Source organism: Eretmochelys imbricata, chromosome 17 (assembly GCF_965152235.1).
Source record: "Eretmochelys imbricata isolate rEreImb1 chromosome 17, rEreImb1.hap1, whole genome shotgun sequence".
Lineage (NCBI taxonomy): Eukaryota > Metazoa > Chordata > Testudines > Cheloniidae > Eretmochelys > Eretmochelys imbricata.
The window spans coordinates 16,778,392-16,792,274 of NC_135588.1; the positions used below are offsets into that span (position 1 = coordinate 16,778,392).

Sequence of the window (13,883 nt, forward strand, 5' to 3'; positions counted from 1 at the left end):
GTCAGTAATAAAAAGATTAAATAAGATTGGTCCCAAAACCAATCCCTGAGGAACTCCACTGGTAACCTCCCTCCAGCCTGACAGTTTACCTTTCAGTATGACCCGCTGTAGTCTCCCCTTTAACCAATTCCTTATCCACCTTTCAATTTTCATATTGATCCCCATCTTTTCCAATTTAACTAATAATTCCCCATGTGGCATCGTATCAAATGCCTTACTGAAATCTAGGTAAATTAGATCCACTGCGTTTCCTTTGCCTAAAAAATCTGTTACTTTCTCAAAGAAGGAGATCAGGTTGGTTTGGCACGATCTACCTTTTGTAAAACCATGTTGTATTTTGTCCCATTTACCATTGACCTCAATGTCCTTAACTACTTTCTCCTTCAAAATTTTTTCCAAGACGCATCAATGCATACCCTACCCTGTTCCAGATTAATTTTCATGTGTAGATAAGCCCCAAAATAGCTTTCTAGACCCAGTTTATACACAGTTCTGCCACAAAATGACCTTCCACCTGTATTTAAGAATATTCACATGCATGGCTATGAACCCAGACAGCTCTTCAAAAATTAATCTGCAATGAGGCCACTTCAAACCAGGCCAAAAAGCCTGAGAAACCTAGAGCTCCAATTATAATTTTCATTAAAGAAGTATCCCAAATGCTGCATTTACTCTGATTCTCCCTAGCTACGTTGCCGATCTAGTGCTGCTCTATATTTGTGCAACTCAGCACCAGCCATAATTAACACTGTTCTGTTAACTACTTGTTAAAAGAAAGTCATTAGCATTCTTGCTGTTTAAGTAGCTCATTAGATCCATGTTATCAGCCCACTCAAATAATGGAGTTGGGACAGGGTTGGGAGGTGAGAAGTGACAGGTTTATGGCTAAAATTTTTCCAGGAACTATTCAGAGCCACACTAAGCTCTTTTAGAATAACAAAACATCTCAGATTTGCCTACAGTTGATTACAAGGTCACCTACATTCTAGTCACTGCAACCCTCTGTTTTGGGGTAAGATGGGTGGGTCAAAAGGGCAATGAGCCTTCTGCAGACACTGCCGTCATCTGCCAGCCACATAAACGAAGCTCCTGTCTTGAAAATGAATACCCCCCTGGGACCCAGAGTCTCAGGTCTGTGGGTTCCACAGGGAGGAGGCTGTGCAGAGCACAGGGACTCAAATGAAGCCAGCAGTAGAAGTACCCATTCATGCTACTGGGAGCTGTTCCAACAGCCTACATGAGGGGGCAGAGTGGGATTGTGAGGTCCTGAAGTCCAATGCCCACTCTGACAATGCACAGTGGAGATGTCACACGCTGTCTGCAGGATGGGTTGGTTTGAAGTCACTTTAACAACAGGAATAATAAAAATGGCTCTTGAGGCTCTCCAGATTAAAAGAGGAATCTTTTCGGGGGATGCCTTATCACCAATACTGTTCATGGCAACAATGCTGCTGCTGACATGGACACTCTGCAGTTTAACTTCTGGCTCTCGTATCAGCAAAGACCACCACCAGTAACCCATTTGTTATACACAGACGGGGGACACATAGGACAGTCCGGTGAAGATCTAAAGCTTGGCTAAACATGCAGTGGCGTCTCAAAAGAGGGGTAAATTGGTACAATCAGATTGCATGTAAGTTAACGAAGGTACTATCCAAGATATCTTGCAGCATGCCCCCTACAAATACCTTGGAATCAGGGAACTGTTGGAGTTACAACATAAGGAAGTCAAAGAAGAAGTGAGGAAAGTATATTAAAGACAAATAAGAATTACACTAAGGACAAAACTTGAAGAATCTTGTCCAAGTCATTAATATGTGGGTCATACCAGTCGTATAGCACACTGCTGTACTGAACATGTGGAAGCAAGAGGAGAAGATAAAAACTGACATCCAAACAAGAACACTCCTGGCAATGCAAAGAGTAATGACGATCACTCAAGAAGTGGAGGAAAAGGACCTGTAGAGGAAGCAATTGACAATGAAGAATGCACGATCAAAATATCTGAGGACTCAAAGTAGAAGATCTGGTGGCAATAACAAGTGTTGGCTGAGTGTGCATCCCAGCCCAAGAAAGCATAAATGAAAGGAGAATGTAAATCACCAAAGAAAGACTTGAAAGATTTACACAGAAACCAACACATGGACAGCGGTGGAGAGAGACTGAACCCATTAACGATCAAAGATTAACAAAGAGCCTCATTATGAGTGCACAAGAGCAGTCCTTAAGGCTTAATTACATGCAAAACAAAATTGACCGACAGACCTGCTCCCTGAGTTGCAGAATGTGTTCTGAAAAGGAGGAGATGGTGGAGCACGTGCTGAATGCAGGCAGGGGCCTGGCTGGCTGAGAATGAAGAAAATAAGGGCTAGTCCTCACTAGAACTGCTACATCAGTGCAGCTGCAGCGCGTCTGGTAAGATGCTCAATGCTGACAGGAGAGAACTCTCCTGTCCGCAGAACAAAACCACCTCTGTGAGTGGGGCAGCTATGTTGGTGGGACAGCTTATTGTTGTCCACATCAGCACTTAGGTCACTGCTCTCATATAGCGTGTTTATGGTAGATCTCAAAGCATTTTACAAATGTTGCCATATCATTATCCACATTTTATAGATAGGAAACAGAGGCACAGAGAGAGCAAGTGACTAGCCAAAGATGATCCAACAGGCTAGGGGCAGAGTCAGGAATAGAAACCAGGTTTCCTGAGTCCCAGTCCAGTGCTCCATCCACTAGAACCTGCAGGGATGATCTGGAAGTGACAGGTCAGTGTGACAGACAGCGAAGGATCACCACCAGCTCAGCGCGGGAGACGAGTCTGGCTGATGGAAAGTGCTGTTGGAGCGATCCGAGTGCCTGGCAAAGTGGGATCCCTGGCACTCCCAACACCTACTCCTCAAGCCTCAAAGCTGCCAGATAACCAATGGATACAGTCAAGTTTCAAACCCTCATGCGGGTGTGGGCCTCCGCTGAGGAGGATTTCTATAAAGCTACGAGGTAAACAGAGGAGGTGGCAGTGCGGACAGCTTGTGTCAGTGCATGAAACTTCTCTTGCAGATGAAAGGCAAGAACCTGACACAAACCCCTGGTCGCCATCATGGCCAGGCCTGGAAGCAGAAGGGAGGACGAAGGAGGAAAGCACTGGTTGTGCTCAGAGAGGAAGTGACTGACAGCACTAAGAGCGTGAGAAGAGTGCTAAAACACAGCCTTGAAACTGACACCAAGAGAGCTGTCTGTCCACACTGGCTTTTCCTGAATCGAAGGAATGTGTCAGTATACCAAGGAACCCTGCCTTTCATGTATGGAAAAACTGTAAATCCACACCAGTGAAAACAGGCATATACACACCCACCCACCCCCAGAAACACTTATTCATCCTAATACTATATCTGTAGAAGGCAGCAGAGACATGGCTGGTTAGAACGAAGAAAAAAGGCAGCTTGGCACATGAGGAGTTAACTATGTACCAAATACTACCCTGCATTAACACCCAGGCAACTTTACTAGGTGTGCAACAATGCAGCCTAACACAGGATCAGGTTTTGGGAGGCTTGTGTTTTATGCCAGACAATACCACTGGGGGATTTTGGACAAGCCAGTTAACTGCTCTGTACCTCACTTTGTCATCCCGTCTGCAGAATGGGGATCACACCTTTGCAAAGTGCTTCAGAGCACTTTGGCTGCAAAGTGCTATATAAGAGGGAAACCTCGTTGGCCTCCCTGAGGCTGACCAGAGCACAGGGTGTCCCTATGTTGTTCAACAGGAGTGATGTCAACTCTGCAAGTTACTGAAAGCTCTTTAAAAAGACAATTACAGCCATCGAGGAATAGAAACCATCTCACCCAAAGTAAAAGTGTAATGGTGCCTTCCCCTGCTTACAATTCATCCGTCAGCACCAATTTACAAGTAATTGGTCCCTGTGCTAGGCAAGTAATAAAACCATTTATACAAATTACAGCCACTTCCCTAAATGAACACATTTGCACACCATCTTCATAACACAGAGTCACGGGGCCTTTTACCACAATAAAGCTGAATGAAAGTTATCAATATTTTAAAAGCCGTGAAAAGCAGCCGCACACAGACTTCTTGCCATTTAATTTTAAATACTGAAACGCACTGGGAAAGTTGGATGATAATACGAAACCACATAAACAAGGAACCAAATGCCCCAGCTCCTGTGGTCTCAAGGTTTGGAACTGGAATAGATTAAATGAACAGCCAATTCTGACCCCAGCAAACAACTTGGGGCACATGACAACAAAGGATCACTCGAGCATGGTAGGCCATAGCCACTAAGTGTCTTATATGTACCATAAGAGGTCTTTAAAACCAATAGGACATTTTACTAACAGCTGAACCACGATGGAAACAATATGTTGACACAACCTGCAAGGCCGTGAGGGCTTGAGTTCTTCATAGAGAGCCATTCTAGAACACCCACTCCCAGAGATAGCATCCAGCCTTATAATAAACATAGCGGCTTTTACACTTCAGATCAAAAGCCTTCTTGATGAGCAAGGGAGTCTCAGCTGGTTGATATTCTGTAAATGGCTAAAAGAAATGAAGTGGCAGGGTTTAGCGATTAAAACACATGTTGCGGGACGGGGGAAGTTATCCACACTCAGAGCTTGCTTGTCACTTCATTCTTTTCTTGCCTTGCTTTCCCTCTCCCTAGGAGGATTTACACTATGCTGTAGGTGTGCCACATGATCACTCTGGTCCAGCAGCAAATTGGTCTAAGGTCCTTAGGCAGAGGCTCTAAAGGGAGCTAAAGGGACATAAGTACCCAAATCCTATCGGCAGTCAATAGGAATTAGATGTTTAATTCCCTTAGGCTCCCTCGAAAATCCCAGTCTTAATCCAACCCCCTCTCACCTGTTTTATCACACACTTAGGACCTGATCCTGCAGCCCTTATTCCAGTGGGCAGTTTCACTGACTCACATGGCTGAGATCTCCCTGCAGTATAAATGGCTGGCCTGTCTCCAGGAAGTCGACTGTTCACATTTTGGCTCTAAATAATATTTGCTCTTTCCCATTTTGAAAAATGACCAATTGACCTTTCAGCCATCGTGCTGCAGGGACCGTGAGTCAGCTAAGCCAGGCCAGAGAGAGCTGCTGAACACAGGGCTCTGACACACCTCCCCCCAAAGGCTGAAAGGTTTCTCTCCTGAACCCCATTACAATTGGATTTGCTTTTGGGACTGTCTTCCTCCAAAATGAGAAGTGCTTTATCGCCAACACATTAGACACAAACTAATCAAAATCATTATTTAAAAAAAATATCTTCAACTAAGATAGGGCCAGAGAAAGTCTAGGGCTGCTGTTACCTCACACACCTTAATCATGCAGTTTGCAGACATCCCTAGGTAATGGAGAGCTCACTCAGTCTGTGGAGACTGTAGGGTCAGGCATGTTATTTTTATGAAATCCAAGTCCCGTCTAATCAGTGGTAGTGATCAATGGCTCCATGTCTAGTTGGCAGCCGGTGTCAAGTGGAGTGCCCCAGGGGTACGGTTTTGTTCAATATCTTCATAAATGATCTGGAGGATGGTGTGGATTGCACTCTCAGCAAATTTGCGGATGATTCTAAACTGGGAGGAGTGGTAGATACGCTGGAGGGGAGGGATAGGATACAGAGGGACCTAGACAAATTGGAGGATTGGGCCAAAAGAAATCTGATGAGGTTCAATAAGGATAAATGCAGGGTCCTGCACTTAGGACGGAAGAACCCAATGCACAGCTACAGACTAGGGACCAAATGGCTAGGCAGCAGTTCTGCGGAAAACGACCTAGGGGTGACAGTGGACGAGAAGCTGGATATGAGTCAGCAGTGTGCCCTTGTTGCCAAGAAGGCCAATGGCATTTTGGGATGTATAAATAGGGGAATAGCGAGCAGATCGAGGGATGTGATCGTCCCCCTCTATTCGACATTGGTGAGGCCTCATCTGGAGTACTGTGTCCAGTTTTGGGCCCCACACTACAAGAAGGATGTGGATAAATTGGAGAGAGCCCAGCGAAGGGCAACAAAAATGATTAGGGGTCTGGAACACATGACTTATGAGGAGAGGCTGAGGGAACTGGGATTGTTTAGTCTGCAGAAGAGAAGAATGAGGGGGGATTTGATAGCTGCTTTCAACTACCTGAGAGGTGGTTCGAGAGAGGATGGTTCTAGACTTATTCTCAGTGGTAGAAGAGGACAGGACAAGGAGTAATGGTCTCAAGTTGCAGTGGGGGAGGTTTAGGTTGGATATTAGGAAAAACTTTTTCACTAGGAGGGTGGTGAAACGCTGGAATGCGTTACCTAGGGAGGTGGTAGAATCTCCTTCCTTAGAAGTTTTTAAGGTCAGGCTTGACAAAGCCCTGGCTGAGATGATTTAATTGGGGATTGGTCCTGCTTTGAGCAGGGGGTTGGACTAGATGACCTCCTGAGGTCCCTTCCAACCCTGATATTCTATAATTCTATGATTCTATGAGTGGCAAAAAGCAGCTCTGGGCAATTTTCATGGCTAATTGCATTCATTTTAGGGTCTTGGTCACCTCTCTAGGACATCCCTTATATATAACACAATAAGCAAGGGAGGAAATGTTTCTTCCAGGACGTTTGCAAGGCGTAGTTGTGCATGTGTGTGATATCAAACACAAATCCAAGCCTACAGAGCAGACCTTGCCTCTTATATTGCCTTCCTCCCCCACACCCACCACTTACGCCCGCCTCAAAGCCTGGTTTATTTTGTTCTCCCACCCAAATAGCCATGCCTTTCCCCATGCTGCCCACCCTGCCCAGCCTCTCCCCATCCCTGGTTTGCTAAGCGACTGCCCTTTCCACATCCAAGTCCCTTCTAGAACTCAATAGGGTGCCCACCAGATTTGAATGAATTAAGAGTGAGTACAATTACACAGATTTATGCTGTAAGTTCTTCCCTTCCCGCAGTTCCCCCGCACATTCTGTCTTCTCGGTGCCTGTCTTTTAGCATGTAAGGCCCACATGGCAGCAGCTTTCTGTGTGGTACAGGCAAACTGGTGGTACAGAACAGTCTAAATGTGTATCATGTTTCAGCTGCTGCCCCCTTCTGGTCGTGCAAGATGCACCTCATTGGATCTGAGACTGATGAAACAGAAATGACTTTTAACCATAGAAACCACACAGCTAAGTAACACGGGACGTGCCAGTGGACATCCAAAATACTCCAATCAAAGCCATGGCGCTCAGCTGGAAGGACTAGCCTGAGAGTGATGTCTATGACATGATGGGTCAAATTCAGATCCTAGTCATATCACTGTAAATCTGGAGTAACTGCAGTCACAACTTTGGCAATGCCACTCAAGATTTGCACTGGGGTAACAGAGCAGAATTCGGCTTAGCCTTTTAAGGCAGTGGGTCAAAGTCTCCGATGACATAGCTGCATTGAAGACAGTGGAGTTGTAGTAGTAGAGAATTTGGTCCAATATACCCAGAAATGTTTCTTTTCATGAAGCTTCTTAGGCCTTACATTTTCAATGGGGAAAGTTTTCAGACTCTGTCTTTTTGTTCTCTACTTGTACAGCACCTAGCGCAATGAGGTCCTGGACCATGACTGAGTGTCCTAAGTGCTACCATCATATACATAAATAATAAATCATCGTAAAAGATACAACCACCCACACTGCCTTGCATTTTGTTTAATCATTTACGCCTATGAGAGTGTAAAATACCACCCGATCAGAATGCTGGCACTACATAGCCACACCATCCCAGAGATTTTTGGCTAATGAGACTAGGTATTTAGTTAAAAAACAAGAGACACACACACAGAGTGTCTAATTTTTAGTGCACACATGTCCACATCACAAAAACCACGGCTGTCTCCCTTGTTGGCATTTGCCTACACAGTGTGATGGGCCTTTACAGATTCCTTCAACTGGGATGCACTTAGAGTTCCAACTACCCTCCCAGAAAGGGTCCCACCAGGTCAGGATTGCATCACGGGGGGGAGAGAGGGAGAGCATGTGTGCGCGCGTGCTTGCAATGCTGCTGACAGTGTTGTTCCTGTTCTGGAGATAAGCACAAGGTGGTTTAATGTGGCACCTGTTATCAGCACTACATGAGCCTGTGTGCGTGTTCACACACATTCCCCCCCACAGCTCAAAGCCACAGTGTGCACTTACGAATCCAATCAGGTAGGGGCTGCCAGCATCTCCCAGCAGGTGCGAAGTGAAGCTCTGCAAGGCCACAGCGGTCGCGCGTCGTGTCGGGATAACCACGTACTGCAAGGGAGAGGGGAAAAAAACACACAAGGGAAGTGAAATAAATAACCTGCCAACCCTCCCTGTGTGGCTGGGTTTCTTTCCACCTACAGATCCAGGCTGAGTGCTTGTGTCGTCGGGGAATGGGAAAAACAACCCCATGGCTTTCAGTGGCAGCCGTGTCCAGCTCCATACTCACAGCTGTCCTGCGGGCAGCTTTGGAGCTTTGCTATCGCCACCATATTTCTAGTGCGCCAGTCTGCAGATGGTTAACAAAGGAGACTCTCGGTCCCGTCTGACCCGCTCCTTCTCTCAACAATATCATAAGCACAAAGGCAGCTAACAAGTGGGCTCCAAGGTGTGCACCCCCTGCCAACTCCTCAAATCCTACCTCCCCCTACTTGCCCCATGGCACTAGAGCCCCTTATGCCTTAGGAGGAGAACGTAAAGGAGGGAGCATGAGTTTTCCAGGGTTTCACTTATGCAGCAGAATGGGGTCAAGCCACATGCCCCTGCCTCTCCCCCCCAAAACAAGCAGCAGCTGCTTTTTATCGGGCCAACGTGGACCTTCTTTACCGAGGAAGAGACCCTGTTATGTCGGCACCAAACTCAGCGGTGGCCTTGATCCCACAATGCTTGAGGAAACACACCCAAAGCTTGGGGAGGCTCAGGTCTGGTTCTGAACTTTGTGGCTCTGACCCACCTCTACTAGAACAAAGCCATGTCCGAAAGGGAATTTCCCTGGGTGATTTCGAAGAGTTTAGTGAATTTTATACCCATTCAGGTGCCTGCGTGCTTGATCAGAACTTTGACTGAGTTAGAGCAGTGGTTCTCAACATGCAGCCCAGCTGCGTGCTAAAGGCTGCCAGGCTCACGTGGCGGGGTCCGGAGTCCTGGCTGCCCGGCCCCACACAACAGGGGGCAGGGTTCACGGTCGGGGCGGGGCTGCCCTGCCGCCCAACCCAGCCTGGCACTGTGCCCAGGGCTCCACTGTTGGCCCCACTCTGTGGAAGGGTCTCTGGGCAGGGGGCGCTGGCTACAGGGGTCTGTGGGGGAGCTATGGTTCTCAACCTGCGGCCCACAATGACAAACAGGTTGAGAACCACTGAGCTATAGCATCTCTTTTAGAGGGAGATCCAGTCTGGATTTACAGAATGCAAGTGATGGAGACTCCACCATGTCCCTAGGCCTGAATTTGTTGTGTTCAGCTTCCAAGCACTGGATCTAGTTGTGCCTTTTGCTGCTGGATTAAAGCACTCTATCCTACCAGAAATCTCTTCCCCATGTAGATTCTTGTAGATCTTTTAACCTTCTCTTTGATAAACGAAGCAGACTGAGCTTCAGCCATTTAATATCAGCCACTGTTTTTCTAGACCTCAAATCATTCTTGTAGCTCTTTTCTGAACCCTTTCCTAGTGTGGTTCATTTGCTGATGTGCCACTCTAGCCCATAATGGAGTTCCACTAGGAACGACTTTGCCTCTGTTTCACTAATTTATTTATCCTGGGTTTTAGGGAGCTAATTGCTGCACAGTAACATGCTGCTCTCTCAGACGAAAAGTGGCAGCTTTGTTTCAATAAAGCATCATTTCCTCCTAAGTGCTACCATCATATACATAAATAATAAATCATCATAAAAGATACAACCACCCAGACTGCCTTGCATTTTGTTTAATTATTTACACCTATGAGACTGTAAAATACCACCCGATCAGAAGGCTGCACTACCATAGCCACACCTTCCCAGAGATTCCTTGCTTCCTAAGGTGGGAAGGTGCAATCACGGTCTCTCTGGTGTGTAAAGGGTTAATCACATGACTTTAAAAACTTTTCAAGGCCCCATAATGGAGCAGAGCCTACAGCAAACAGGCTCCGTGAGGGACATGTCTGCATGTGCATATATCACTTTAGGAATGATGGGTAATATGGGACTTGGGCACCTGGGAAAATTTTACCCCATTTCTTGTGATTTTGCCCCTGCTCCTCAGGAACACCTGGGGGGGGTGGGGGTGGGCGGTGAGTCTTTCATCCCAGCTGTGATGGGGCTGCAACGTAACCAGTGTGCACTTGAAGCAGCATGCCACTCAGACGTTGTTCCACTCCTGAGGTGCAGCAGCACTCCACCGAAAGAACGCAAAGCTCAGTCAGCCCCCCACGCAACATCCTGGTCACAAGGATAATAGAAAAGGAGGACTTGTGGCACCTTAGAGACTAACCAATTTATTTGAGCATAAGCTTTCATGATCTACAGCTCACATCATCAGCTGCTACTCTGAAACAAGGATAATACACAGCTCTTCCAGAGCGCCTTCCATGCCAGGAGTCAAAAACACCAGGCCTCACTGAACTCCCATGGCAGGAAGGAGTGTTATCCCTGTTTTAAAGGTAGGTAAACCAAGGCACAAAGACATACGATAGGTCACACAGTGAATCAATGAACAGCAGGTGAACTTCAGCTCACCTACCCCACCCAGTTTGCACAGGAGCTACAGGGAACTGCTGTAAGAGTGACTTTGAGAAGGTACAATCGCGTTCCACCCTCGAGGGGTCAGATCTGAACAGAGGAGTATTCAGCTAAACACAGTAAAAAATATGAATTTGTTATAAACATCAGGTGAATGAAACTCAGCTCTTCTGACTCACAATCCTATGCTTTAGCCAGAAAGCCATCCTTTTCCAGCAAAACAATAATTTAAAGGCATTAGAATTTACTACTGATAAATGAGTAGCAGTAAATTAATGCTATTTGGGGCAAATACAGCTTCTTGTCTTGGTTAACTGGGTTCGGACCATTAGTTGTTCTTTTAAAAAAACATAGCATTGCAAATAGCAATACAACTTCCAGTAAGATTTTAAGCTAATGAAATTATTGATGGCTGAGACCAGACTTTATAATGCCAAATACATTTGCGTGTCTAGCTTGAAATCCTAGTGACAGAAATACAACACAGCAACCAAATGAAACGTGAGATTGTTTCTCCTCCCTTAAATAACGTTAGGGGGAAAAACAGTTATTCCTCCTTAAAGGATATTTTATTTTGACAGAGCGGAAATAGCTGGTAGTAAACCTTAGCTACTGTCCTAGGGAGGAGAGCAGTAAATTAAAGATCTGAACTGGGATTTCGATATTAAAATAGAGCTAAATTCAAACCATGCACAGGCTGGTTAGTTAGAACGTCCCCGCGGAAGCTGGAACAGCCACACCAGCCAAAAGGAAGAGTGTGGGATTGTCCTGGCTCATCTCCCTGACTCCAGGTTGGGTGGCACGCATCACACAGGATGTCCAGGGAGGCTGATGAAGCTGCTCTAGGGTGAGCCTCGCCTCTTTAAATAGAGGCTCAGAAAGGCTGTGGTTTTATTACTGACGTTGTACTCCCCTAGTGGAGCTGGCAGAACTGTTTTCCCAGACATGTGCCCTGTCCTTACTCAGTTTAACTGTGAATGCCTCATAGCTAAAAAGGATAAAATATCCTTCCAATTTAGGGCTCCCATGTCAAAGACATAACTTCTAGATGATGGTGCTGAGAATAAGGCTTGTTTTATGCAAATCTGCATTTGGAATAAATATCAGTCTTTTGGAATCTCAGACAACAAAGCACAATCCATCCTGAAGCACTGACTGTTTATCAAATCCAGTTCATGAGGGCCTTTTGCAGGACATACATCAACCAGGGAGCTGGGAGAACAGAAGCGTGGCAACAGCATGGAGCTGGCTAGCAAGAACTTACATTTAAATATCAAGATAATAAGCAAACATAAGAACCTTGGAACCTGATCTTGCAAAGCCTATGAAGCTGCTTAGCAACCTGCAGAATCGGGCCCATAAGCAGTCATCAGATTTGCAAACCTTGGGTGACCTTGGCTAAGTCACTTAGGGTGAGATTTCCAAAAGCCTTCACTGCTGGCCTCATTCTGGTCCCACTGAACTCAGGATAAAATTCTCATTGACTGCAATGGGAGCCAAGGTTGGCCAACCCTGAGAGCTTTTGGAAACTACCCTTCATCTCTGTGACCCAGGTTTTCCATCTGCACAAACAGGATAACAAGATTTGTGTGTGTCACAGGGGTGTAGGGAGTCTCATGTCCTTAATGTTTATTAAATACTTGGAGAGCCTCAGACTGCAGGCACCCCAGACCTGCAAAGTGCTGTTACTAGTCCACCAAATAAATATATTGCCAATTAATTTCTACTGAGTGTTGTTCAAAGTGAATCCCAGCTGGAGCATTTACACACCTCTCTGCTGGCTAGGACTGTTATAAAGCTAGCTGATAAAACATGGTTATATAATCTTGGCTCTCACTGACTGTCTGACTACATATCCTTTCAAGGTCCACGTGTAATATAAACGCACTTCAGACCATTTCTTCAATTTATGGGCTAATATTGATCTGCATGGATGTTCACATTTATTTATATAGTGCTCTTAAGTTCATCCTCCCACTAATAATGTATTAAGCAGGGGCATTATTGTATATTACAGACAGCTCATTTGTCTAAACAGCCAACTGCAAGAGTGGCTTCAAAGTCTATGTCAATTAAAAAGTATTATTAAAAATCATTTTTGATGTGATTTTATGTTCTCTTTCCTGTGCTCACTTAAGTTTTGTTTGTTTGTTGTTTTGCTTTTAAACTGGATCTTAGAAATTATTTCAATGTTAATTTGTTGTCGTTGTGAGGGGGTTTGTTTTGGTTTGTTTTGGTTTGCTCTGAGACAATGCCTGGGACTACAGCAGCGTCTCTGCAAAAAACAAACAACGTAGGATCCAGTCATAAAAGGCAGACTGCAGACACCAGAAAATCTATTCAAAAGCTACAGGATCCTTCACTCCCATTGAAATCAAGGCAAATTTTTAACGGGTTAAAGAGTGTCATGCCCTGAGCCCCTGATTTAACCCAAAACATTTTGAGGAAGGATAAGGATGATTAGGGATTAGGGAACTAGCTTGGGACCTTGGAGACCTAGATTCAAATCCCTGCTCTACTACAGGCTTCCTGTATGACCTGGGCAAGTCATTTCGTCTCTCTGTGCCTCAGGTCCTGATCTGTAAAATGGGGGTGGATAACAGCACTGCCCTGCCTCACAAGAGTGTGGGAAGGTAAATACAATAGATTGTGACGTGCTCAGGTACTACAGTGATGGGGACTATAAAAGTACCTTAGACAGACATACATAGGCATTTGTTCTGGGTTCGTACCGCACCTAGCAAAATGGGGTCCTGGTCCCTGGCTGGGGCTCCTAGGTGCTACCATAATACAAAGAAATAATGTGCTTAACTTTCATCAGTATTCACCAAAGTCTTTAAGCACGTGCTTAGCTTTAAGCTTAAGTTCTTTGTTGAATTAAGGCCTTAATGTGTAGAAATACTGGGCCTGATTCTTCACTTACTTACGTTTGTGTAAGCAAGGAATAACCCTATCGGTATGTCTACACTACCCGCCGGACTGGGTCCAAACTCTGTCATGTGACCTTGGGCAAATCCTGTAACCCCTCTGTGCCTTAGTTTCCCCACCTGTGAAAGGTACCTATTAATAACCTTTCTCACAATGGCACTGTGAGGATCAATATGTTTCGAGATCCTTGGGTGGAGGGGGCTGCAGATGTGCAAAAGCCTGTGGGGAAGGTGAGTACTATAGGGCAGAGAGGCATGAAACGTTTT

At 45.6% G+C, this 13,883-nt stretch overlaps 1 protein-coding gene across 1 annotated transcript in view; it reads right to left on the bottom strand.

The window, feature by feature from the left end:
* The window catches only part of SPNS2 (SPNS lysolipid transporter 2, sphingosine-1-phosphate), a 153,841-nt gene that overhangs the window by 8,077 nt on the left and 131,881 nt on the right, over positions 1–13,883 (bottom strand). Inside the window, exon 10 of the mRNA XM_077836481.1 lies at positions 8,149–8,247. Coding sequence (XP_077692607.1) covers positions 8,149–8,247 — 99 coding nt within the window. The remainder of the gene's footprint in view (positions 1–8,148; positions 8,248–13,883) is intronic.